At 47.3% G+C, this 25101-nt stretch overlaps 1 protein-coding gene across 7 annotated transcripts in view; it reads left to right on the forward strand.

Annotated features, from left to right (window-relative positions):
• The window catches only part of LOC139262996 (teneurin-3-like), a 924456-nt gene that overhangs the window by 606441 nt on the left and 292914 nt on the right, over positions 1-25101 (forward strand). For all 7 annotated transcript variants that reach the window (XM_070878430.1, XM_070878437.1, XM_070878446.1 and 4 more), the window contains one exon: positions 17174-17392. In XM_070878430.1, the coding sequence (XP_070734531.1) occupies positions 17174-17392 (219 nt within the window). The remainder of the gene's footprint in view (positions 1-17173; positions 17393-25101) is intronic.

A 25101-nucleotide genomic window follows, 5' to 3' on the forward strand; every position in this document is an offset into this window, starting at 1 on the left:
ATGTGCCCCCCTGTCTCTCCCAGCCGCCGATCTCCGCGCTAACCCGCGCGGCTCTGCTGCCCTGTCCACGCTGCAAGTTGCCCGTCATTCTCATCTCCACCAGCTGCTGCGCCGCCCATTCCAACGCTGCGCCTACTTCCGCGCTGGTTTCATTTGAATTATTTCTTCCGCGACTGTCAATTTTGCCGCGACTCAGCCCCTCTGAAACTTCGACATACAAGCCGCTCTATAAGAGCTTCCCTTCTTTTCCCCTCTGACTCTCTCCCTTTGCATCATCATCATAGGCAGTCCCTCAGAATCGAGGAAGACTTGCTTAAAATAAGTCCTTAGAAACATAGAAAATAGGTGCAGGAGTAGGCCATTCGGCCCTTCGAGCCCTGCACCACCATTCAATAAGATCATGGCTGATCATTCACCTCAGTACCCCTTTCCTGCTTTCTCTCCATACCCCTTGATCCCTTTTAGCTGTAAGGGTCACATCTAACTCCCTTTTTGAATATATCTGACGAACTGGCCTCAACAATTTTCTGTGGTAGAGAATTCCACAGGTTCACAACTCTGAGTGAAGAAGTTCCTCCTCATCGCAGTCTTAAATGGCTTACCCCTTATCCTCAGACTGTGATCCCTGGTCCTTGACTTCCCCAACATCGGGAACATTCTTCCTGCATCTAACCTGGCTGAACAGTCCAATACGAGAGCCACAGTCCCTGTCACAGGTGGGACAGATAGTCGTTGAGGGTAAGGGAGCAAGGGTCAGATTTGCTGTACGCTCTTTCCGCTGCTTGCGCTTGATTTCTGCACGCTCTTTGCACTGTGGCAGCGTCCTGCGTTAGCGCAGTTTCAGCAAAAATTGGACATTCCCACAATTGGGATGGAGGGGTCAGGGTGTGGGATTGAACTGTGTGTGTGTGAAATTGTGTGCCATTCCACCGGTACTGACTATCATATGCAATATGTGTGTGCACTAGGTCCGTGCAGCAGAGCTGGTCTCCAGTCGACTTGGTCAATCCTTGCCACTGGATCAAGACCTAGCTCTGTCAAACCCGTGTGGTGGCTGGTGTTCAACGGCCACCACATGTTTTAAAAAGAAAAAATCCATGCACGGGCATCCTCCACCCTTCAACATGTAGTTTGGGACCGGGAATGTTGGGTCCTTCATTGAAACACCTGTGAACTTTTTAGCGTGGAAGCAAGTCATTCTTGATTCCAGGGACTGCCTCTGATTGCTCAGTCCCAAGTTGGACTGTTAACTTCAGCTAAATGGTCCTGAGCTAGAGTGATCGTTTATAACCCCGCAGTGACGGTTATAACCATCTCAGTTCCGTGCTAAGATAGGGAGGCTGGGGTCCTTTTAATTTGTGTCACGACCAACAGAATATTGCAAAAGGGGATTGTGTTTGCAGATGAGCGCAATTGCTTTCCATCACAAATGACAGAAGTAAAAATACACACATTGCCCTGTTGTGTTTTAACTCAGCTGAAAAATAGGGGTCTCCGAGTAATTTTTCAGGGGACGAAAACTCTGAATTGGGAATGGGATGCTCCCGCTTTTGTGATAGCTCATCAAATCCAGGCATTTATTTGTTTTGACTTTCCGTGGCTTGTTGCAGACCTTTTGTTCAGCGGTACTTCCCCGCAGCAGATCCGGCTGTTGCTCCCCCGTGCTTTGTCTTTTATGAAAATAGCTTTCCTCTTTTCACCGAAAGAACTGATGCGAGTTGTTTATGACCCGTCATAAACACTCACTTTGAGGATGGCAATGAAAAGAGATTGAACGAATAAAACACAAAGTTGTGATGTGGAATTCAGTGGCTGGTTAAGTCGGCGTTAGATAGGGGCAAGTGTGACAACCATGAACTCTGTCCCTCCGTCCGGTAAGCAAGTGAAATGAAATTATCCCCTCAATGTTGTGGAAATTATGATTTTTTTTTTGGTTATGCTCGAAAAAGGAGAGAGGAAAATGGCATGTTTCTCAACTAGTTTTTTTTTGAGTACTGAGCTTCCCACAACATTTTAAAGAGGATTCCGGAGTATTTTGTAACTGAATCCCCGAAAGATCAGTCAGGAGTTTGGTTATCCTGTAATATTGAGATATCGTTCCCCATAATCTGAGCCTTGGAACATGAGTGGTTAACATGCACTGAGAGCAGAGCTGGAATCCGGATTGGCTGCTTTCGGCTTGGCTGTCGCCACAGGCTGTGCGTTCGCCTCCCCTTGAGTGCCTGGCAGGGTCTGCTACATGCAGGTCAAGCAAGCAAGAGCGCGATAGAAATAAAGAACAAACCTAACAAGCAAACAGCATCGCAGTGTCCAAGGGTGCCACTGAACCCAGAGCAGTGCCCGGTAGATGCAGTCAGTGGTGAACTGCAAACTTATCCAACTTGGTGCAAAGCAACACCGCGATTGAATGGGACTACATTTTTGGGATGCTCGCAGCATTTTCGTACAGCGGCAGGTTGGATTTAAATTTCTAGCTGTGAGTCACGTGACATGGAGACGTGCTGTTCAAAGTCAGGAAAATTCAAACACTATTTAAAAAGTGTATATATAGATGGGGGAAATATATGAAAGGGAACAAGTCTATTCTGATTTGAAATTGAATTCAAGCACTTATGAATGAAATTAAATCAATATATTTTTTTTAAATTCGTTCTTGGGATTTGGGCGTTGCTGCTCAGGCCAGCATTTATTGCCCATCCCTAATTGCCTTTGAGAAGATGGTGGTGAGCCGCCGTCTTGAACCGCTGCAGTTCTCGTAGGCGTTTCTTACAACTGAGTGGCTTGCTCGGCCATTTCAGAGGGCTGTTAAGAGTCAATCATATAGGTCAGACCAGGTAAAGATGGCAGATTTTCTTCCCTAAAGGACAGTAGTGAACCAATTGGGTTTTTCCAACAATCTGGTAGTTTCATGGTCATCGTTAATGATAACGTGGACCATTTCCCATACCTCGGAAGCCTCTTATCAACAAAGGCAGACATTGATGCGGAGATTCAACACCGCCTCCAGTGCAGCCTTTGGCCGCCTGAAGAAAAGAGTGTTCGAAGATCAGGCCCTCAAATCTACCACCAAGCTCCTGGTTAACAGGGCTGTAATAATACCTACCCTCCTGTATGGATCAGAGGCATGGATGATGTACAGAAGACACCTCAAGTCGCTGGAGATATATCACCAATGATGTGTCCGCAAGATCCTGCAAATCCCCTGGGAGGACAGGCGCAACATCAGTGTCCTCACCCAGGCTAACATCTTCAGCATTGAAGCATTGACCACACTCGATCAACTTCGCTGGGCAGTCCACATAGTTCGCATGCCAGACATGAGATTCCCTAAGCAATTGCTCTATGCGGAGCTCCTTCACGGCAAACGAGCCAAAGGTGAGCAGCGAAAATGTTACAAGGACACCCTCCAGGCCTCCCTGGTAAAGTGCGACATCACCACTGACACCTGGGAGTTCCTGGATGAAGACCGCCCTTGGTGGAGAAAGTGCATCCGGGAGGGCGTTGAGCTCTTCGAATCTCAACGCTGCGAGCGTGAAGAGGTCAGGTGCAGGCAGCAGAAGGAGCATGCAACAATTCAGTCCCACCCCCTCCTTCCCCCGACGAATGCCTGTCCCACCTGTGACAGGGTCTGTGGCTCTTGTATTGGACTATTCAGCCACCAAAGAACTCGATTCCGAGGGACTGCCTATGATGATGATGATGGTATTAGCCTTTTATTCCAGATTTATTTAATTAACTGAATTTAAATTCACCAGCTGCCGTGGTGGGATTTGAACTCATGTCTCTGGATCATTAGTCCAATTACTAGTCCAGTAACATTGCCACTATGCTACCATTTCCGACATCTTATACTGTTACCCAAAGTGATTAGAAATAGTGGCGACTTCTGACCTGCTCCTCACTGTAATTGAAGAAAACTGGAGTTTGTGAGATCAGTCTTGTTGGTATGGGTTAGTATCTATGAGCTTTTAACAAGTAGAGGGTTCAATTTGAGTTTTAATTGCAATGCTCTTTTCGATAGGTAACTAAAAATCGCATTTATAAAGTAGCCCTTTCTAATGGAGTTATGTTCTTATGTTCCTCATGGAGCTTCTGTACTGTCGTGATGCCTTGCTTCCAGCAGCTGGTTCATGCTGTTCATTTCAGGTAACTTTTTATCTGAGGTACAGTGAGCGTGAGGCAGAACTCGCCACACACTGAGGCAAATTGTGCAGTTAACTGACTGGGTCAAGACTCGGATGTGACAGCTAAAGGGGTCTCCTGCCGCAGATAAATTGTATGCGGCAACTTAATTATTTCCTTGCTCAAAGCTTTGGAATAACTACTGTATTGTGAACAACCCCTACTTTTAATATAGAGGAAGCACTTCAGCTTTGCATATTTAAAAAAAATATTAATGTATTTAGAACGCCGAATGATGCCATTAAAATGTGCTGCGAGAATAACCTTTTAAATCTCAGACATTCACGTTCAATCCAAATTTGACACCGAGCCACATAGGAGATATTGGGGCAGATACTTGATCAAAGAAGTCGGTTTTAAGAAGGGGAGAGAGGTAGAGAGGTGAGGAGGTTTAAGGAGGGCATTTCTGATCTTAGGCCTTGCTAGCTGAAGGCGCAGCTACCAATTGTGGAGCGATTAAAATCGGGGTTGTTCAAGAGGCCGGAATTGGCAGAAAACTGAGATCTGAGGGGATTGCAGGGCTGGAAGAGATTACAAAGATAAGGAGGGGTGAGGAAATGGAGGGATTTGAAAACAAGGATGATAATTTTAAAATCGGGGCGTTGATTAACCAGGAGTCACTGTAGGTTAGTGAGGACAGGGTGATGGGTGAACGGGACTTGGTGCAAGTTAGGACACGGGCAGCAGAGATTTGGAGGACCTCAGGTTCACAGAGGGTGGAAGATGGGAGGCCGGACAAGAGTCTAAGGTAACATAGACATGGATGAGGATTTCAGCAGCAGATGAGCTGAGGCAGGGGCAGAGTTGGGCGATGTTACGGAGGTGGAAATAGACAGTCTTAGTGATGGTGCGAATATGTGGTCGGAAACTCATCTCGGTGTCAAATACGGCACCATGGTTGCAAGCAGACTGGTTCGGCCTCAGACAGTTGGCAGGTAGACAAATGGAGTCAGTGGCTAGGGAATGGAGTTTGTAGCGGGGACAGAAGACAATGACTTTGGTCTTTATGTGGCATGTGTCAGCTGTGTCTCAGTGGGTAGCACTGTCGCCTCTGAGTCAGAAGGTTGTGGGTTAAATTTTCACTCCAGGGACTTCAGCACATATATCTAGGCTGACACTCCAGTGCAGAACTGAGGGATTGCTGCACTGTCGCAGGTGCCGTCTTTCAGATGAGATGTTAAACCGAGGCCCCGTTTGCTCCCTCAGGTGGATGTAAAAAAATCCCAGGGCACTATTTCAAAGAAGTGCAGGAGAGTTATCCCTGGTATCCTGGCCAATATTTATCCCTCAACCAACATAACAAAAAACAGATGAATCTGGTCATTATCATTTTGCTGTTTTGAGAGCTTGTGTGCAAATTGGCTGCTGCGTTTCCCACATTACAACAGTGATTACACTCCAATAGTACTTCATTGGTTGGAAAGTGCTTTGAGACATCTGGTGGTTATGAAAGGTGCTATATAAATACAAGTCAAAAGTGGCTCCAAAACTAGGGGCCATAAATACAAAGTAAAAACAGAAAATGCTGGAAATACTCAGCAGGCTGGGCAGTATCTGGAAAGAGAAACAGAGTTGACGTTTCAGGTCGATGACCTTTCGGCTGATGAAAGATTATCAACGTGAAACGTTAACTCACTTTCTCTCTCCACAGATACTGCCTGACTGCTGAATATTTTCAGCATTTTATATTTTTATTTCGGATTTCCAGCATCTGCAGTATTTTCCTTTTGGCCATAAATACAATATCGTCATTAATAAGTCCAATAGGAAAATAAGGAGAAATTTGGTCAGAGTGGTTAGAATTTGGAGTTCGCTACTGCAGGAAGTGGTTGAGGTGTATGTAATTTGTTTTGTTGGGGTTCAGTTCTCTGCATCAGTCTGCCGTCAGCAATTAATAGGCACTCATCACTCCCCCGCCTCCTTGTATATTCAATGTATTCATTCGTGGGATGTGGTGGTGCTGGCAAGGCCAGCATTTATTGCCCATCCCTAATTTCCCTTGAGAAGGTGGTATTGAAAGTACTCCTACAGTGCTGACTTTGTCGTAGCGGTTTGGTGCAACTGAGTGGCTTGCTCGGGCAGTTAAGAGTCAACCACATCGCTGTGGGTCTGAAGTCACATACAGGCCAGACCGGGTAAGGGAATAAGGGGTTTATGGGGAGCAGGCAGGGAAGTGAACCCGAGTCCATGATCGGATCAGCTATGATCATATTAAATGGCGGAGCAGGCTCGAGGGACCGTATGGCCGACTCCTGCTCCTATTTCTTATGTATTTCCTTCCCAGTTGGGTTTTTACAACAACCTGACAGTTTCATGGCCACCATTACTGGCACTAGCTTTTTAATTCCAGATTTATTTAATTAACTGAATTTAAATTCCCCCAGCTGCTGAGGTGGGATTTGAACTCCAGTCTCAGGATTATGAGTCCAGGCCTCTGGATCACTAGTCCGGTAACATAACCACTGTGCTACTGTACCCTCTAATCTGTTTTTGTTGGAGCTCACCATCTCTGCCATCAGCTTCTGTTACATAGCGGGCTGACCATCAACAGTAAAGCACGCTGTTGGCGATAAACCCACAGCAGGAGAGTCTTGAGGCACTTCACGATGTTTACCGATTGTTGAGCACAGAATGACATGCTCACTGCACAGTTCGGCTTGTCCCTTTTGAAACTATAAATAAAATGCAGATGTTTGTGTGATGAAACCACCGGGGAAAAGCTTGTGCCGCAGAAGGTTGCTTTCCAACAAGAAAAACAATTCCCCAGTGACTGGCATGGAGGCTTGAACATGGAAGCTTTCTGCAATCCCGAACCTGGCTGCGCATCCCCTTGCAAAGCACCTCTTCCCCTTTAAAGCTGCTGCCTTATCTGGTGAGGCTGAATGAGTTAACTTTGTTTACTATTACAGGGTTTTAGCAAAGTGCAATGGTGGATGGGTGACGTATTCATACTGAGGCTACGGAAAAAGCACCAAGTTCTACTGTTAAACTGCGGTCCATATCCTTCCAATCATGGGTTGAGAGAATTTTGAGTCAGGGTGAAGTATTGTTGGTTCCGAGTCTGTCACTGGTGATGGGAGTAACTTGAAGTGATCGCACAAGCAGTGTATTGGTCCAGGTTTCAAGTGTGCATTCTTGAGTGAATTTTCATCTTGTCTATTGTACCAACCCATAAAATTAGGTTGATGACAACACTGTATAATTTAACTTGATTTGTGAAATATTGTTGGTTTCCATACATCAGGGCTTCACAAGCCTTTTCATATTGGTAATAAGATAATTTTGCGACACCCATGCTTTTCCCCCATCAGCACAATTCACAGACACTCTTTCCCTTCTTTTATACACATTAAGTGGTAGGATACTGAGAAGTGTAGAGGAACAAAGGGACCTTGGAGTGCAGGTCCACAGATCCCTGAAGGTAGATAAGGCAAGTAAGAAGGCACAAGGGATATTTCCTTTATTAGCCAAGGCATAGAATGTAAGAGCAGGAGGTTATGCTAGAACTTTATAAAACACTGGTTAGGCCACAGCTAGAGTACTGTGTACAGTTCCGATCACCACATTACAGAAATGATGTGATTGCACTAGAGAGGGTACAGAAGAGATTTACGAGGATGTTGCCAGGACTGGAGAATTTTACCCATGAGCAAAGATTGGATATGCTGAGATTGTTTTCTTTGGAACCGAGGAGGCTGAGGGGAGACACAATTGAGGTGTATAAAATTATGAGGGGCTTAGATAGAGTGGACAGGAGGGCCTAGGAAGGTCAATAACCGGGATGCATAGATTTAAAGTATCCGGTAGAAGGATTAGAGGGGAGTTGAGGAGAAATTTTTTTACTCTGAGGGTGGTGGAGGTCTGCAACTCATTACCTGAGATGGCAGTAGAGGCAGAAACACTCATTGCATTTACAAAGTACGAGGATATGCACTTTGTTGTGTATAGAGAAAGAGTCAGACTGAACACTGTGAGCTCAAAGTAAAGTGTGACCGCAGTCTTTTATTGCAGGTCTCCAGAGTGCCTCTCCAACCTGTGATGCCTTCTTAAGTAGCTGTGCTCCCAAGGGATTATGGGATCCCTTGGGACTCTGGGGAATTAGCCCTCTGGTGGCTGTACAGAGTAAATACAAGTCCACATATATAACAACATTCCCCCCCCCAAAGTCAACAGTGTAACTATTTACAATGTGAGTCGATCTGCGGCCCTTCTTGCACTAGTTGATCGTCTCAGTGTGAAAGCTGGTGTTGTTGAATCATTTATTGGGCCCTCGCTGGGCTGCTGTGCAGCTGGCCTTGCTGGGCTGCCTGGTGTGTTGGGCCCTGCAGGGCTACTGTGGATGATGGGTTCTGCTTCGTGGTCAACCGTGGTGCCACTGGTGTGTATGTTGGGGGATCAGAAAAGGTGGGGTCCAAGGTGGGTTGCTCAGGATAGTCCGAAGGAGGTGGGTTGCTCAGAATGGTCCGTAAATCTGAGTTTGATTTGGTCCAAGTGTTTCTGGTGAATGAGTCCATTTGAAAGTTTGACCCGAAACACCCTACTCCCCTCTTTGGCCACGACAGTGCCGGGAAGCCACTTGGGACCTTGTCCATAACTTAATACAAATACAGGATCATTGACTTCAATCTCGCGTGATACATTTGCACTATCATAGTATGCACTTTATTGAAGCCACTGCTCTCTACCTTTCACGTAGATCAGGGTGAACTAACGAGAGCCTTGTCTTAAATGCTCTTTTCATGAGAAGTTCAGCAGGTGGGATCCCAGTGAGTGAGTGGGGTCTCGTGCGGTGGCTAAGTCGGACTCGGGATAGGCGAGTCTGCAGTTACCCTCTTCAAGCCTTGCTTGATGGTTTGCACTGCTCTCTCTGCCTGACCATTGGATGCTGGTTTAAACGGGGCACTGGTAAAACATGGCCCGTTGTCGCTCACCAGGACATCGGGTAAGCCGTGAGTTGCAAACATGGCCTGCAGTCTTTCAGTCGTGGCAGCGGACGTGCTAGCTGACATTATCTCATATTCAATCCATTTGGAGTACGTGTCTACAACCACAAGGAACATTTTAGCCAAGAATGGGCCTGCATAGTCGACGTGCACCCTAGACCATGGTTGGAGGGACAAGACCATAAACTTAGCGGTGCTTCCCTAGGTACATTGCTTAACAGCGAGCATGTATTACATCTGTGAATGCAGGACTTTAATTCCGCATCGATACCGGGCCACCACACGTGGGATCTGGCTATCGCTTTCATCATTACGATGCCTGGGTGGGTAGCGTGGAGATCATTGATGAAGATGTCTTTGCCCTTCTTGGGGACCACTACTCGATTGCCCCACAGAAGGCAGTCTGCCTGTATAGACATTTCATCTTTGCGCCGCTGGAATGGCTTTATCTCTTCCTGCATTTCCAATGGGACACTGGACCAGTTCCCGTGAAGCACACAGCTTTTGCCTAGAGATAATAAGGGGTCTTGGCTTGTCCAGGTTTTGATCTGCCGGGCAGTGACGGGTGATTGCTCACTCTCAAATGCTTCCATAACCATGGCTAGATTTGCGGGCTGCGCCATTTCCACCCCCGTGGTGGGAAATGGCAGCCTACTGAGAGCTTTGGTGCAGTTTTGTGCCTGACCTGTGGCGAATGGCATAGTTGTATGCGGACAACGTGAGTGCCCATCTCTGGATGCGGGTCTGATGCTTTGGTATTCATCCCTTTACTCTTGGAAAACAGGGATATAAGTGGCTTATGGTCAGTTTCCAATTTTAATTTTAGCCCAAACAGGTATTGATGCATTTTCTTTACCCCATAGACACACCCAAACGCTTCTTTTTCAATCATGCTGTCGGCTCTCTCGGCCTTAGACAGACTCTTGGATGCATAAGCAACCGGTTGCAGTTTCCTGAAATCATTAGCTTGTTGCAATACACACCCGACGCCATATGACGATGTATCACATGCTAGTACCAAACGCTTACATGGATCATACAACACAAGCAATTTGTTTGAGCATAACAATTTTCTCGCTTTTACAAAGGCATTTTCTTGGCTTTTGCCCCAAACCCATTCACCTCCTTTTCATAGTAAGACATGTAGTGGTTCTAACAGTGTGCTGAGAGACCTGGTAAAAAGTTACCAAAGTAGTTCAAGAGTCCCAGAAACGACCGCAGCTCCGTCACGTTTGTGACCTCAGTGCGTTCTCGATTGCCTCCGTCTTCGCGTTGTTGGGCCTGATGCCGTCTGCTGCAACCCTCCTTCCCAGGAACTCCACTTCAGGCAACAGGAAAACGCACTTCGAGCGTTTTAACCGAAGCCCCACACGGTTGAGTCGACTCAGAACCTCCTCCAGGTTCTGCAGGTGCTCGACTGTGTTCCGACCTGTGACCATGATGTCGTCCTGGAAGACCACGGTGTGCGGGACCGACTTCAGTAAACTTTCCATGTTTCTCTGGAATATCGCCGCCGCTGATCGGATTCCAAACAGGCATCTGTTATAAACAAAAAGACCCTTGTGCGTGTTGATGTGGATGAGGGCCTTCGATGATTCCTCCAGTTCCTGCGTCATGTAGGCTGAAGTCAGATCCAGCTTCGTGAACGTCTGTCCACCTGCCAGCATTGCAAAGAGGTTGTCGGCTTTTGGTCCTGCAGGGAGAAATGATTGATAGTTACTTTGTAATTGCCACAGATTCTGACGGTGCCGTCTCCCTTGAGGACTGGGACAATAGGACTGGCCCACTCGCTGAACTCGATCGGTGACATGATGCCCTCTCTTTGTAGCCGGTCTAGCTTGATCTCCACCCTTTCTCTCATCATGTACGGTACTGCTCTCACCTTGTGATGGATGGGTCGCGCCCCCGGAATTAGGTGGATCTGCACTTTTACTCCTTGGAATTTCCCGATGCCTGGTTCGAACAGCGAAGGAAATTTGTTTAAGACCTGGGTACACGAAGTGTCGTCAGCGGGTGATGGCGCTCGGATGTCGCCCCAGTTCCAGCGTATCTTTCCCAGCCAGCTCCTGCCGAGCAGCGTGGGACCATCGCCCGGTACCACCCAGAGTGGTAGCTTGTACAATGCTGCATCGTAGGAAACCTTTACGGTAGCACTGCCGATTACAGGAATCAGTTCTTTTGTGCAAGTTCTTAGTTTCATGCGAATTGGAGTTAAGACTGGCCTTGAGGCCTTGTTGCACCACAACCTTTCAAAGGTCTTTTTGCCCATGATGGACTGGCTCGCGTCCGTGTCCAGCTCCATTGACACCAGGAGTCCATTTAGTTCAACATTCAGTATTATCGGGGGACAATTCGTGGTGAATGTGTGTATCCCATGTACCTCTGCCTCCTCGATCTGAGGCTCTGTTTCGTCGTGATCCTCCTCTGCAACATGGTGGTTTTCAGGTTTAACAGGCTTAGCAGCTTGCACACTCGTTGGAGGTGTCCCATTGTTCCACAGCCCTTGCAAACATACCCTTTGAATCGGCATGAATGGAAATGATGATCACCCCCGCAGCGCCAACAAGGTGTTAATGGCCTTGCATTCATCACCCTTGATGGTGGACTCTGAGACATCTGTGGACGTGCAGCTGCAGGTATGTGTGACTTGCCCTGTACGTTACGATTCGAAAACAACGTCACTTTGTTCACAGTACTTGTAGCAGCACTTGTGGGCTGAGAGATTTGCTTCATATTGGCACTGGTGACTATGAATGCCTGGGCTATCGCTATGGCCTTACTCAAGGTTGGGGTCTCTACAGTCAAAAGTTTGCGAAGTATGGTTTTGTGGCCAATGCCAAGTACGAAAAAGTCTCTGAGCATGTGCTCCAAATGTCCTTCAAATTTGCAATGTCCTGCAAGGCGTCTTAGCTCAGTGACATAACTCGCCACTTCCTGACCTTCAAAGCTTCAAACCTTTTGTAGGTGTAGAACCGGTACCTTGCCATCAGAATGCTTTTCTTCGGGTTCAAATGCTCTTGGACCAGTGTGCACAAATCATCGTCCGATTTCTCCATGGGTTTCGCTGGAGTGAGCAGATTCTTCATGAGGCCATACGTTGGTGCCCGACAGATGGTGAGGAGGATCACCCTTCGTTTGGCAGCGCTCTCTTCCCCACCTAGCTCGTTGGCCACGAAGTATTGGTCAAGTCGCTGCACAAAAGTTTCCCAATCATCTCCCTCCGAAAATTTCTCCAGGATGCCCACTGTTCTCTGCATCTTTGGGTTCGCTATCTGTATCTCGTCGCCAGTTGTGTATAGAGAAAGAGTCAGACTGAGCTCAAAGTAAAGTGATCTTAGTCTTTTATTGCAGGTCTCCAGGGAGCCTCCCCAACCTCTGAAGCCTTCTTCAGTACCTGTGCTCCCAAGGGATTATGGGATCCCTTGTGACTCCGGGGGATGAGTCCTCCAGTGGCTGTACAGGGTAAATACAAGTCCACATATGTGACACACTTGAAGTGCCCTGTAAAGCTACGGGCCAAGAGCTGGAAAGTGGCATTAGGCTGAATAGCTGTTTTTCAGCCGGTACAGAAAACAATGGGCCAAATGGCCGCCTCCTGTGCTGTAAACTTCTATGATTCTATGAATAAATAGTCATCCAGGGTTCTTGCTTCCGATCACTATCCAGTGACTGCAGCTGGGCAGTGTTCAGCACAGACACGAATGGCCGCCTTCTATGCCTTAAATTTCTATGATTCTATGACACACTCTCCCTCATTTTAGGGACATGCACTCAAGATCCACTGTTTGCCCCTTCAAGCAGAGGTGGAGAATTACAGCTGTACACTCACTGGCTCAGAATAAGAAACAGGTGTAAAATCACCTCGGCATTATTTGCGTCTGAATATTGTTCGATTGAAGTACACTCATGAAGTATTCATTATGAAGAGATTAAGCACTTCTTTTTCCTGTGTGTCTTTCACTGTGCATTCATTATTGCGGATTAATGCCAGATAAATTGCTTTATTTTTTAGGCAGACTGCCATTTTTGTGCTTTTTTTTTCTTTTCAAACCATTTTAGTTTTCCGCAGTTGGAACAAAAACCTATTTCAGTAATTAATAAAAATGCAAATTAATTAAAGCAGAATGGCAGTTTGTCTCTGGCCCCTTTTGTCTGTGTTACATCAGTGTTGAATTTCATATGGGAAGAAGTAATTATTATAACTTGGGATAGTATTTACGAAATCAAAGGGAAAAAACAATCATCCTGGATTGACTGCTATAATTCTGTACACTAATTGTGGATGAGAAATGACAGCTCAGGTTATATGATGAAATGGCAGTCAGTTTGACAGCTGAATATATTTCGATTAAAATAATACTATTTAAATACTGCCGTCAGGGGCAATAAACTGTGGCGTAAAATGTAATGCTAAACAAAAATCACTTTTTGCAAAGGAAGTACTTGTAAAAATGAGAATGGCAGATGATTATGGCAAATGATTTGTTACCATTGCCATCTGTTCTGGAAACAGTATGCTCACCACTTCTTAATGTAACACTGCGGGGATACAGGCGGAAAATCACGGCGCCTTCTCAGAGGGGCAATGAGGGGCGGGCAATAAATGCAGCCGTACTAGTTTGGCCCACGGCCCGAGAACGAATTCTCAGAAAAAGGTGTGACAATTCACAGGATATTGCACCATGACTAATCACTTGCCGTACAGACGATCACATCAGACTTGTAGCTGGATTTTGTTTTTAACTCTTCCCTTTCTAGTAGTTATTTAAAAAAAAAATAGGATTTCTAAAGCAGCAGTGATTTTAACTCTACTCGCTCAGCAGAATTGGTGGGTGGGCAGTTAAAATTGCCCCGGCTCTTGCCTGTCTAAAAACCGGCATGATCACAACAGCTGAAATTTTAACCTGCTCTCCTGAGCCCGGAGCCAACAGGCCCCTTCTTTACATATGCATGTTGCGGCCCGATGACGTCATAGAGACCCGACTGTAATTTTAACTCTGGCCTGAGCGGGGAGTTCACCTGAAGTTAAAATCAGATGTGTCAGTAGATAATGGCCCAGGTTATTGGGGAAGCAAGCCAGGAGATGGACGCAGCTGCAATCTGCGGCCTGTGCTGATGGGGTTGGCGTTGGCGTGGGTCATGCTGGGGGGGTTGGCGCTACAGTTAGCCGCCGTGGTGGGGGAGGTTGGTGAGGAGCGGCGAGAAATCAGCCGACGTTCGCAGACCGAATCATTATCCACTGACTTCTGCTGCAAAGTACTCCTGTGTGAATATCAGGCCAGAAAAGCGTTGGACTTTGCTGTAATGCCACCTGCTGTTGAATTGCACGCCGGCACTGCGGAAGCCCCGATTTTTTTTTTTTTAAAACCCCGCCTACCCGGCGGAAACGATGCGTTAAAATAGTGGCCTGGTGCAACCCACTCTGTTTCCCATGGCGTTACCTATTTTACCGTCCTGGGTGTTCAGGAGCATAGAGGCAGGGGCCTCAGAAATAGTGAAATGTCAGGCCAGAATTTAATTTTAACTATGAAATGTGCGATTCACTCGGGGTCACCACCACCGAAAGGTAGTCGTGAGCATCAGCACACCAGAAGAGTCTCAGGCGAGTAGTCATTTTTTTTCAAATTTTGGCAGGCTTCCTTGTGGCCTGGGAGTGGGGAGCAGGAATGCGACTGGGCCACAAGGAACCTTAGCAAAATTTGAAAAAAATGAATACTCACCTGAGCTTCATCTGGCGCGTTACGGCTTGTGACTACTTTTCATACTCCTCCTGACCCAACAGGAAAACCTTGGGTCTCCTATTCCCCGCTCTTCTCTTCCCCCGCCCCCCCCCATTTCTGGCCGTGATCAGTCCAGACTAGCTCCTCCTTGTTGACTTGCCTTGCCTGAGTCCGTTTCCATGGTCACCAACGGCATCACGCTCCCGCCCTGATTCCCGCTCCTGACTGCCGGCATTGACGTCATTCCTGCTAGCTTCAGGTGGGAGACAGTTCAGCGCTATTTAAATGCGGCCCACCCAGGAGTTAAAATAGCCGAACTCTGAATTCTCCGTGGGGTGGGGGAGGAGGTTAAAATCAGGGCTTCAGTCTCAGCGCTCTCACATTTTAATAAATGGTCACGTGAACAAGCTATCAGAAGGTTTTCCACCACCCGTAGGAATCGTTCCCACAGAGGTAATCAGAGACGATTGGAGGGTCCCTCAGAAATCCGAGCTGATTTTTAGGTGCTCCAGGTGGAACAGCGGACGACACCGCATACGTGGCAAATCCACAGTTTAACATCACAGAGTGAGGTGACGCAATAATTAGCCACAGGGGTAATCAATTCCAACTCGGAAATAATTAATTCGCAAAACAAATGGAAAGCCTTTTACTGCATCTGTAAAACTCCCACTGAACCCACTGTCTGTAGGGATAAAAAACAAAAATCCCTTTTAGTCTATTGTTTTGGGAAAAGTAGCTGATGAAGGGTTTGACGAATGGGACAAAGCCAAAGTACTTCATTTTTCACTTCATATATAAAGGGCAGTCAGTGAGCCCTTTTGTGTTGTGGATGTGTCGGTTGTGTCATTTTAGCTCGAATTGCACTATTTACATTTAAATTTATTTATAAATTTACTTCTGTTTGAATATTATTTATGAAGCTGAAAAGATTGCTCTTGGTGTGAAAATGCCAAACTGACTGGGTTAAAGGGGAGTGACATGTTTGGATTTCGTGTTCATCCGTACTGACTGCTGGTTACTCCAGGGACAAGATCCCTTTTGAATGGATCTGAATCAAACCTGTCAAAATCCTTTTTTACCAAACCTTGTCTTCTCTATTAGCACAGCGCAGCTTCTGTTATTTTAGCTTTGATGCTGCTTTAGACCGTGGCAGATTTCTACAGTTGTCATCTTGGGTTAAATGTTACATATAATTTAAATGTTATGAATATGTGGGCAGCCGAACAGAGAGAAGTGTGAAGACACTGGGCTCCGAAAGGGATATCTGCAAGCAAATGTGGCTGAAACAGCCGTTGGGTTCTGACACCGTTGTGCGAGAGCTGGGAACGGGGCAACGATTTAAAAGATGTTTATGGAAAGAATTACGAATGAAAGCTCCCTTTGAAAGAAAGTATCACATCCAAGCAGCCTACAGAAGTATAACCACCTTACACAGTTGACGGAGGCAATATTTGTTGGTTTTTAATAACTTATTGATTTGCACTAATTAGTCCTGATGCCAGGAAGTGAGCAGGGAAAGGATGCTCAATCGCAGCCTCAGTAACACTCCGAAGTATTGGGTTCCGAAATGATGCAGTGAAGGATTGCTCCCTGATAATGCAGCATCTAAATGCCTTTACCTAGCAGAGGTACAGCCGCTGTCGGCTGCATTATTCCATAGTGTAAATGGCTCGACCAGTAGGGGAACTGACTGCATCATATACCCACGGGAAAGCTGGACGGTTCACCTGCTGTCGGATTAAGAGGGCTGTGGCAGCAAGTTGCATGCATGGGATTAGCCTGTGTGTCTGCGCTGTTTGGCGATCAGGTCTCTGCATTCAGCATCAGAGCCCCACAGTGCATGGAGACAGAGCCCCAAAGACTAATGTAAAGAGAAGCTTACAGCAATCACACTCCTGAACTGGGAACAAAAAGCAAAAAGGGAAAAAAAAACCTTAAAGCTCCTATGACATTCTTTAACTAGCTTGAGCATGACCGTGTCCAGAGAGGCTGTAGAGAATATTGTGGTCTCTTCCTGTGCTCGTTAGCAGCCACGTACTGATATTGAAGTTAGCTAATGTTTTGCTCATAGTATTAAGGAATCCAAACACACTTTGTGGAAAGGATTAACATGCAGAAAGCATCAATCTGCTCAACTCTTAATTTTACTCTACATGACTCAAGACAATAGCAGCAAATTGGTTTCTTTGTCTGGCCACGCTTGAATCTATTTCTATCCATTTTGCTTTTGAATGTCTTCACTTGTGCAGCTTTTTTTTTGACAGTGGAAAATAATGCTTTGATTTTACCATCACACACCAAAACCCTCATTTTATCTTTCCTCAGGTCCTCCCATGCCATCCTCCTCCTCCTCGTCCAGTCCATCAGCCATTGAGCAGGCCGGTTCCCCGCTTTCATCGCCCAATGCCAATGGCAACCAAAGGCGGTTGCTTGGCAACAGCGGCACGCAGCCAGTTCATGATTCTGACACAGATGATGAGGAATACAGTGCAAATTCATATCTAGCTCAGGCCAGTTCAGGCACAGCTTGTGTGCCCAGTAATGGTAAGAAATTGCCTGCATCTATCAACTCCTCCTGTCTCTTGGCATTTTCTAACTTCTGAGCAATTCCTTTCGCTGGAAGAGGTTTGGGAGTGTCGGTCTACATGACAGGTTACTTCCCAGCCTCTTACTAAACCGCTCTTCTCTGCACTTGCTCCTAACAAGAAGCTTTATTGCACGGCACGCCTCTTTTCTCTCTCTTGAGTGCGCGACTGACAAACAACTTTTTGTCACTTAGCCATTAAGAGCTGAGTCAAGTACTAACCCCATTTTGTAAAAGCACATTCAGATCCGAGTTGCAGGCAAGTCAAGTCACCCTCTTGGCTTGCTGTTTGACTGAGGATTGCCGCTGTCGGATACAGTGGGCGCTGAAGCGGCAATTCTCCGGCATGCAATAGGAATTCCAATAACATTCCCTCAGCGGGTGGCGATGGGAACACATGCTGGGATTGTTCGATCGGAGCCTTGTGCTAAAGCAGCAGCTCCATTGGCAGTTTGCCAGCTATTGCATTTAAACAACGTGCTTCAAAAATCAAGAAGTTCTTATACGGCTATTGGCTTGCTGTTTGGGGAAACAAACCATCGAAGCATGCTTTAATGCGTCACTTGTAGGATGTATTCGATCTGAATGGAGCACACAATAATAACCCCAGTCGGGGCTCTCTTGGTTGTTTTCTCTTCCGGGAAGGCAGTGATTACATATTTTAGTGTATGATTATTTTGTTTAACCACAGCGCTGGGAGCTCGGCGGGATTTTGGTTCTGTATTATTTTTCTCAGTTGTTTGGAAAGAAAGCGAAAGGCACACTAACAAATGAAGAGCTTTGTACTTTTCTTCGGGTTTTGCTTCACTTGCTGCAGACGATTCAATGTTTTGACTATACCTTTGGGTTAGCTTACTTTGCTGTTGGACTACAGGGAAATGTTACATGCATTATTCCCGCTAAGGTGCGCACGGCCGTGCAGTAATCTGCAAGGCCCCGCGCAGGCCACTCACCGATTTTTACACTCCGCATGCGCAGAAATTTAAAGGGACCGCGCATGAAAAGCAACAGGTTGTGCAGAACAAAGGTCAGCCTACGGTGAACATTGGTTCTCGATACTTTGTTGGTGTTGTTTAAGTATGTTCCTTTCTGTTTCTGATGACCGGATCTTCCCTGACTCTATTAACTGCAGCTGGCAGTGCGGCAACTTGTGCGTTTACCGTCGGCAGCCAGTTTCAAATCTAAAATCATGAAGAGACCCTGAGCCTGACGCTGTTGGGAGTTGGGAAGGTCTTGCCCGGCACATTCCTTTTATCCTGCCTGTCTTTTCATTTCCATTTGTAAGATATGATTTCACGGGACATTGCCATTAGAAATTGCTGCTTGCAAGCCGGAAATTCCTCCATGCACAGATATACCAATTAGGACACAGGGCTAATATTGGGAATCAGTGATGGCTATACATGTGTCCCATAATATAGACCGAAAGAAATAATGTGCATTTACATAACGTCTTTCATGTCCTCAGGATGTTTCAAAGTGCTTTTACAGCCAATTAAGTACTTTTGTAGAAGCAAAATACTGCGGATGCTAGAATCTGAATAAAAACAGAAAATGTTGGAAATCTCAGCGGGTCAGGCAGCATCTGTGGAGAAAAAGCAGAGTTAACGTTTCAGGTCGATGACCCTTCATCAGAACTTTTGCAGTGTAATCACTGTTTTAATGTCGGGAAGCGCGATAGTCAAGTGTCGCACAGCAAGATAAATATTGGCCAGAACATTGGAGGAGCTTGCGCTCCTCTTCAAATAGTACCATGGTATCTTTTACATCCACCTGAGAGGGCAGACAGGGCCTTGGTTTAATGTCTCATCTGAAAGATGGCACCTCTCAGTGCAGCTGTCCCTCAGTATTACACTTAAGTGTCAGGCTGGATTATGTGCTCAAGTCTCGGGTGGGACTTGAACCCACAACCTTCTGACTTCGAGGCGAGAGTGCTACCGTTGGCAATTTAACAAGAATGTCTCTGAGAACTTTGTCCTTGAGGCTGAGGGTGGATTACTTTCCAAATGGTAAGTGCTAGCAGCGTCGAAAATCCGGAGTTCCGGACTCCGGACCAATCGGTGGCAGGGTCGTCCGGACCCGACAACCCTGCTGACCTCGGGGCCCTGCCGCTGCCCGACCTCAGGCATCTCCTCGCCGGCGCTCGCCTCACCCCACCGCCGCTGCCCTTACCTCGGAGCCTCCGCGCCGGCCCGCCCGACAACATCCTCGGCAGGGTCGGCCGGATGACCTCCTTGACGGAGCCCACCCGACGATATCTTCCTTGGCGGGGCCAGACGCCCCGAAGAGCTCTTCAGCGGGAATCGCCCCCCCGCCCGCCCCCTTCCTGATGTTCCGAAGTACTCAAAATACTCGAACCTGGGTTCGGGTGTATCAGGATTTGTGACATCGGAAAACAAATCGAAAGTCCGGAAAAGCCCGTAATCTGGAATAGCCTCGGTCCCGAGTGTTCTGGATTTTAGGCGCTGCACCTGTACTGTAATATCAAAGATTTTTTTTTTAGTAGGGAGTATAAAGAGGGCAGGTCTCCTGTTCTGCATGGTAGATGTCACCGGTATGGAATGGGCAAAAGGGGCTGAAATCGTTCTCAGCAGATCACCACATCAGAACATAAGAAATAAGAGCAGGAGTAGGCCACTTGGCTCCTCGAGCCTGTTCCGCCATTCAATAAGATCATGGACTCAGCTCCACTTTCCTGCCCGCTCCCCAGAACCCTTTATTCCTTTATTGCTCAAAAATCTTGTCTATTTGCACCTTAAATATATTCAATGACCGAGCCTCCACAGCTTTCAGGGGCAGAGCATTCCATCGATTTATAACCCTCTGAGAAGAAGAAATTCCTCCTCATCTCAGTTTTAAATGGGTAGTCCCTTATTCTGAGACTATGTCCTCTAGATTTTGTTTCCCCTATGAGTGGAAATATCCTCTCTGCATCCACTTTGTTGAGCCCCCTTATTATCTTATATGTTTCGATAAGATTATCTGATTCTTCTGAACTCCAATGAGTATAGGTCCAACCTACTCAACCTATCTTCATAAGTCAACCCCCTCACCTCCGGAATCAACCTTGTGAACCTTCTCTGAGCAGCCTCCAATGCGAATGTATCCTTCCTTAAATACGGAGACCAAAACTATTCGCAGTACTCCAGATGTGGTCTCACCAACACCCTGTACAGTTGTAGCAGGACTTCTCTGCTGTTATACTCTATCCCCCTTGCAATAAAGGACAACATTCCATTTGCTTTCCTCATCACGAGCTGTACCTGCTTACTAACTTTTTGTGTTTCATGCACAAGGACCCTCAGATCCCTCTGTACTGCAGCACTTTACAATTTTTATCCATTTAAATTATAATTTGCTTTTGTGATTTCTGCCAAAGTGGATAACCTCACATTTTACCACATTATACTCCATCTGTCTATATCCCTTTGCAGATTTTTTGTGTCCTCCTCACAATTTGCTTTCCCCCACCTATCTTTGTATCATCAGCAAACTTGGCTACATTACACTCTGTCCCTTCATCCAAGTCATTAATATAGATTGTAAATAGTTGAGGACTCAGCACTGATCCCTGCGGCACTGTTTGCCAACCGGAAAATGACCCATTTATCCCGACTCTGTTAGCCAATCCTCTATCCATGCTAATATTATTGTGTTCCTAACACAGATGAGGCTGCGCACAGGGAGGTTAAAGTAACAGCGACCTCAGTCTTTAATAAGACACTCCAGAGTGAGGAACAGGCCTTTGGGGTCGGCTAATATACAGTGCTTCCAAGGGATGCTGGGATCCCTTGGAACTTCAGGGGATGAGCTCCCTGGTAGTGCAATATAGGAGTGCATGCTTTACAGATACACAACATCACTCCCCTGCCCCCCCCCCCCTTGCCTCGCCAAATTCAAAGTGAAAACTATTTACAAGGTGAGGCGGTTGGGAGCCTTTCTTTCCCTGGTGGACCGCCTCACAGATGTCTGTTCTGGTGTGTTGGCTGTACCCTCGCTGGGCTGGCATGTTGTTGGCCCTACAGGGCTGCTGGGTGAGCCTGGCCTTGCTGGGCTGTTGGGCGTGATGGGTTCGATTTCCTGGTCCGGCGTGGTGTCGTTGATCCTTTGGGTGTGTTTTGTGGGCTCGAAAAAGGTGGTGTCTGCTGTGGGTTGTTCAGGGCAGTCTGTGAACCGCAGCCTCGTTTGGTCCAGGCTCTTTCTGCAAATTTTTCCATTGTCTAGTTTGACTACAAACACCCTACTCCCTTCTTTAGCTATCACCGTGCCCGTGATCCGCTTGGGACCATATCCATAGTTTAGCACATACACAGGGTCATTGAAATCAATTTCCCGTGACACAGTGGCGTGACCATCGTTTACATTTTGTTGCTGCCACCTGCTCTCCACCTGATTATGCAGGTTGGGGTGAACCAGCGAGAGCCTGGTTTTAAGTGTCCTTTTCATGAGTAGCTCAACCAGAGGCACCCCTGTGAGCGACTGGGGTCTCAAGAGGTAGCTGAGCAGTACTCGGGACAGGCGGGTTTGGAGTGAGCCTTCTGTGACTCGTTTAAGGCTCTATTTGATTGTACTGCCCGCTGTGCCTGCCCATTGGAGGCTGGTTTAAACGGGGCCGAGGTGACATGTTTGATCCCATTGCGGGTCATGAATTCTTTAAATTCGGCACTGGTGAAACATGGCCCGTTGTCACTGACCAGTATGTCAGGCAGGCCGTGGGTGGCAAACATGGTTTTCAGGCTTTCAATGGTGGCGGTGGCGGTGCTTCCCGAGATTATTTCACATTCAATCCATTTTGAAAAAGCATCCAGGAACATTTTACCGAGAAACGGGCCCGCATAATCGACATGGATCCTCGACCATGGTCTGGAGGGCCAGGACCACAAACTTCGTGGTGCCTCTTTGGGTGCGTTGCTCAACTGAGCACATACGCTGCATTGCCGTACACAGGACTCTGACTTAGAGTCGATACCGGGCCACCACACATGGGATCTGGCTATCGCTTTCATCATTACTATACCCAGGTGTGTGCTGTGGAGATCCGAGATGAACGTCTCCCTGCCCTTTTTTTGGTAGCACTACGCGGTTACCCCACAACAGGCAGTCTGCCTGAATGGACAGCTCGTCCTTTCGCCGCTGGAACGGCTTGATTGGCTCTTGCATTTCAATGGGGATGCTGGCCCAGCTCCCATGCAGTACACAGATTTTTACTAGGGACAGCAGAGGATCTTGGCTGGTCCAAGTCCTAATCTTGCGGGCGTGACAGGTGATTTATCAATTTCAAACGCTTCCATGACCATCAACAAGTCTGCGGGCTGCGCCACCATCAACAAGTTTGCATGCTGTGCCATTTCCACCCCCGTGGTGGGCAATGGTAGCCGACTGAGAGCATTTGCACAGTTCTCGGTGCTTGGCCTGTGGCGGATGGTATAGTCATACATTGATAGCACGAGTGCCCACCTTTGTATGCGGGCTGAGGCATTAGTATTTATCCCCTTGTTTTCAGCGAACAGGGATATGAGGGGCTTGTGATCGGTTTCCAGCTCAAATTTGAGGCCAAACAGACCGTGATGCATTTTCTTTACCCCGAACACACACGCTAATGCCTCTTTCTCAATCATGCTGTAGGCCATCTCGGCCTTAGACAAGCTCCTGGAAGCATAGGCGACAGGTTGCAACTTCCCCGCAACGTTAGCTTGTTGTAATACACACCCGACTCCTTACGACGATGCGTCACATGCGAGCACAAGTCTTTTACACGGGTTATACAATACAAGCAGCTTGTTGGAACATAAAATGTTTCTGGCTTTCTCAAAAGCAATTACTTGTTTTTTTCCCCCATACCTAGTTCTCACCTTTGTGCAATAACACATGTAGGGGCTGTAAAAGGGTGCTTAACCCCGGTAGGAAGTTACCAAAATAGTTGAGGAGTCCCAGGAACGACCGCAGCTCCATGACGTTCTGTGGCCTGGGCATGTTCCTAATAGCCTCTGTCTTGGCGTCTGTGGGCCAAATGCCGTCCGCCGTGATCTTTCTCCCCAAAAACTCCACTTCTGTTGCCATGAAGACTCATTTCGACCTCTTCAGCCGCAGCCCTACGCGATCCAGTCGCTGGAGGACTTCCTCCAGGTTTTGTAGGTGCTCGGCAGTGTCCCGACCCGTGACCAATATGTCGTTCTGAAAGACCACCGTGTGTGGTACTGACTTGAGTAGGCTCTCCATGTTTCTTGGAAGATCGCTGCAGCCGACCGAATTCTAAACGGGCATCTGTTGTAGATGAGCAGTCCCGTGTGCGTGTTGATGCAGGTGAGGCTCTTCGAAGACTCCTCCAGCTCCTGTGTCATGTACGCCAAAGTCAGGTCGAGCTTGGTGAACGTCTTGCCTCCTGCCAGCGTCGCAAATAGGTCGTCTGCCTTAGGTAGCGGGTATTGGTCCTGTAGCGAGAAACGATTAATACGTTACTTTATAATCGCCGCAAATCCTGACTGTGCCATCACTTTTGAGTACTGGAACAATCGGGCTGGCCCACTCGCTGAATTCCACTGAGGAGATGATGCCCTCGTGTTGCAGCCTGTCCAGCTCGATTTCTACTCTCTCCCTCATCATGTGAGGTAACGCTCGTGCTTTGTGGTGAATGGGTCATGCCTCTGGGACCAAGTGGATCCGGACCTTCGCCTCGGAAAAGTTTCCAATGCCTGGCTCAAAAAGGGAAGGAAATTTGTTAAAAACCTGTGTACACGAGGCCTCATCGACATGTGATAGTGCTGGGAATCCAGTAGATTTTGCCCAGCCAGCTCCTTCCAAGCAGTGTTGGGCCATCTACCAGGACAATCCAGAGTGGCAGTTCGTGCACCGTGCCCTCATAGGTGACCTTGACCATGGCGCTGCCCAGGACACTGATAAGCTCTTGGGTGTACATTCTCAGTTTCGTGTGGATGGGGCTCAGGGCTGGTCTGAATGCCTTGTTGCAGCACAGTCTCTCAAACATCTTTTTACTCATGATGGATTGGCTAGCGCCAGTGTCCAGTTCCATGGCTATGGATAAGCCATTCATATTTACGTTTAGCATTATAGGTGGACATTTCATTGAAAATGTGTGCACCCCGTGAACTTCAGCATCTGCCTCCTCTCTCTGAGGCTCGAAATTTGTTTCACCCACCATGGACTGATCTTCCTCTGCCACGTGGTGGTTAGCAGGTTTTGCAGGGCTTGCAGCTCATCTGCAAGCTTGTTGCAGGTGCCCCATTGTTCCACAGGTCTTGCAAACACCCTTTGAAGCGGCATGAATAGGCTGAATGGAAGCCTCCACAACGCCAACAAGGTGTGAATTGCCTTACATTCATCTTTTGTTGCGGACTCTGAGTCACCTGGGTCACCTGAGGCCCGCTGGCAGTTGCAGACTTGTGGGTTCTGCCCTGTACATTTCTGCTCGCAAACACAGTTCCAGTTAATTTGTGAACATTGCTAGCACTTGTGTGCTGAGAGATTTGTTTGGTGTTATCACTGGTGGACATAAGCGCCTGTGCTATCGCAATGGCCTTACTGAGGGTCGGTGTCTCTACAGTCAGAAGTTTTCATAGGATGGTCTCGTGGCCAATGCTCAGTACAAAAAAGTCTCTGAGCATTTGCTCCAGGTAGCCATCAAACTCACATTGTCCTGCAAGTCGCCTTA

This window comes from Pristiophorus japonicus, chromosome 1 (assembly GCF_044704955.1).
Source record: "Pristiophorus japonicus isolate sPriJap1 chromosome 1, sPriJap1.hap1, whole genome shotgun sequence".
Classification (NCBI taxonomy): Eukaryota; Metazoa; Chordata; class Chondrichthyes; family Pristiophoridae; genus Pristiophorus; species Pristiophorus japonicus.